General features: G+C 55.1%; 1 protein-coding gene across 1 annotated transcript in view; it reads left to right on the top strand.

The window, feature by feature from the left end:
- The window catches only part of CRYGS (crystallin, gamma S), a gene marked incomplete at its 3' end in the record, with an annotated part of 7,391 nt that overhangs the window by 4,080 nt on the left and 601 nt on the right, over window positions 1-2,710 (top strand). The window contains exon 2 of the mRNA XM_010296938.1: window positions 821-1,063. Coding sequence (XP_010295240.1) covers window positions 821-1,063 — 243 coding nt within the window. The remainder of the gene's footprint in view (window positions 1-820; window positions 1,064-2,710) is intronic.

The raw sequence follows: 2,710 nt of genomic DNA, 5'->3' as shown, positions 1-2,710 counted from the left end.
AGGGAAAGCATGTCCCTAAGCAAAGTGCTTTGCAGTGAGCTGCCTGGCTGTAGAGCAGCTCCTTGAGAAAGAAGTGTGGTGATGGGTCAGAAATTTGTCAGCCATATCGCAGACTTGAAACAACGAAAGCAGAAGCAGCCAACTGCAAATGCAGTCCTTGGGTGTCCAAAGAACTGTGCTATCCACCACGTATGTGGAGCACACCTTTAGTTTTCCTTGGCACTGGTAAAGCTCGCATGATGACCAGGTTTTGGCATTGACTTTTGAGAAAGCAAACTGTGGACCATCAGAGTGGGAACAAGGAGAATGATTGCAGGGCTAGAAGACACGACCCAGGAGGAAAGAGACCTCACCGCCCCCTTATCAGTAAAGGTCTAACTGCAGATACTTGGTAAGCTAATATAAATGAAACTCTGCTTAGCACAGTCTGTTGACTACTTATGGCTTCCTTGGCCATAATTTAGTAACTACTGATCTAGAGGAGGTGGGAGGGAAATGTTTTGATGGTGTTTTGATGCAAGGAGGACAGGGACTTCACCAAGGGAGCTTTGGGTTGGACTGGGACAGAAGTAGGTGCTGGGAAGGGCAAGGAGTTGGTGCCAGCTGGAGACGTTGGGGTCAGACTGGTGAATCAGCTGCCAGGGTTAGTTGGGATGCATTTGAACCTGCTCAGTGATTGGGCTTGATGACTTTTTGACATCTTGAGGGCTCTGTTTTCAGATATTTCACGCCATGATGCGGCGAGAATATGGACACAGGCATGTGCACGCGTTGAATGACAAGGAACCTCCCTACTTTCCTTCCTCTGCTTGTGTTTCAGGTCACCTTCTATGAAGACAAGAATTTCCTAGGCCGTTGCTACGAGTGTGACAGCGACTGCCCTGATTTTCACACCTACCTGAGCCGCTGCAACTCCATCCGGGTGGATGGAGGCACCTGGGTGGCCTATGAGAGACCAAACTTTTCCGGGAACATGTACGTTCTGACACACGGGGAGTATCCTGACTACCACCACTGGATGGGCCTCAATGACCGCCTTGGCTCCTGCAAAGCCGTCCAGATAGTAAGTGTGACCTCTTCCCAAGGAACATTTAAATTTACACACCTATCATTAAAAGAGTTTCAGTATGCTTCTGGGTGGCTCCCATCTTCTTGGGGACCTGCGGGAGCTCCCCTGGAGAGGATGGCTCTAGGGGGTTTGCTCCCGCAGTCCTGCTCCAGGAACGACAAGGTGTTTGGTGAGTGGAGAAGACGAGTTTCTTCCGCTCATGGCTGCAGTGGGGAAAGAGCAGGTCCCTTTGCCTGTTTCACGGGTGAGTTTCCATAGGAGCAGCAGCGTAGTTTTATCTGCCTGTTCCCCCAGGGGCTTCAGGGTCCGGGCAGGTCGCTCCGAGGTTTGCCTCTTGCCTTCCCCCCTGCCTTGCAGCCGACTGATCTGACTCTGGCGATGGGCACAAGGCTTGTAACAGTGGAACGTGGATTCTCCAAGAGCGCCCAGAATGAGGAGCAGTTTGTTTGCCTCTCCAGTAAACCATGGCTCCCTTCTGACACAGGGGGCTGAATCTGAGTCCCTCTGGGCAGCGTGGACACAGGGAGAACAGCCTCAGGAGCAGACCTGGAGCAAGCCAGGAGTGGGAGTGATACCTGGAGCTGTCCTGGGGCATGCTTGGAGCAGACCAGTGTCTCCTGGTATTAGAAGAGCACAGGGCGATGCGTGTGTCCCCGCTGCAGCACAGCAACTGTGCTCATCCCCTCCTAACTGATGCTGGGGAGATGCTTCTGCAGCCTCTGGCAGCACCCACCCTTCCACCAACAGGAGATGGGATAACTGACGGGTGAGAGCGAGCAGTGCTCGCATCCTGCGGAAGCTCTGGGGGGAGAAAGGAACAGAGGGAGCGATCCTTTTGGGAAGCCTATGGGGAGAAGCACCCTTTAAAACCGGCAGGGGTGGGAGTGTGGCTGTTTGGGCTTGAGACACTGAGTGCCGCTGCTGCTGTCTCCTTGCCAGCAGTGGGGCAGATGTTGGCAGGGATCTGTGCATCGCTTACTGGAGTAGCACAGCCATGGCTTCCCACTGCATGGAGCTGGTCTCACAGCTGAGAAGGGCTTTTGCTTTTATGTCTGGAGATGTAATGCTGCTTTGAGCCCGTTCTGGGTTTGAGCTAGGTCTAAATCCCTTTCCTAGGGCGGGGAGAGCTTCCAGCCAGTTCAGAGCTGGAACCCTTGTGATCTGGCATAAGGGATGGAGCCAAAACACGTGGGAGATGTAAGAGCAACGTGGCTTCCTCCATCAGGATGAAATGCAGAGGCCTTATCCTGCGGGTCCACCTGGTGCCTGGCTTCCCCTCCTGCGCCTGGGGAGGTTGCAGGAGGACCCGCCGCTCGCAGGCGTTAGGTCAGAGCGTCCCGGCGAAGCCGTGGCGGCAGCGGACGGATCCGAGAGACCCCGCAGAGCTCGGCTGGGGCTGGCGGCGAGAGCGGGCTTGGGGAGGCGGGGGAAGACGGTGTCCAGGCAGCTGCAGATTAAAACTGCCGCAGTGCCTTCAGGCAATGCAGCGCTTCAAATCACAGTGGAAAATACCTGTGCTGCGTTCGCCTGTAATACAACCCAGCTGGGGTCACCAGCTCATTAAACTCTTCGTTGCCCGGAGGAGCGGGGAGTGGAGGGGGTCCGTCTGTCCTTCTGCTGCTCACACGGGGCGGCCGAAGG

Source organism: Phaethon lepturus, unplaced genomic scaffold (assembly GCF_000687285.1).
Source record: "Phaethon lepturus isolate BGI_N335 unplaced genomic scaffold, ASM68728v1 scaffold25641, whole genome shotgun sequence".
Taxonomy (NCBI): domain Eukaryota; kingdom Metazoa; phylum Chordata; class Aves; order Phaethontiformes; family Phaethontidae; genus Phaethon; species Phaethon lepturus.
Note: the sequence above shows the minus strand (reverse complement) of the source record. Positions and strands in the feature narration are given on the sequence as shown.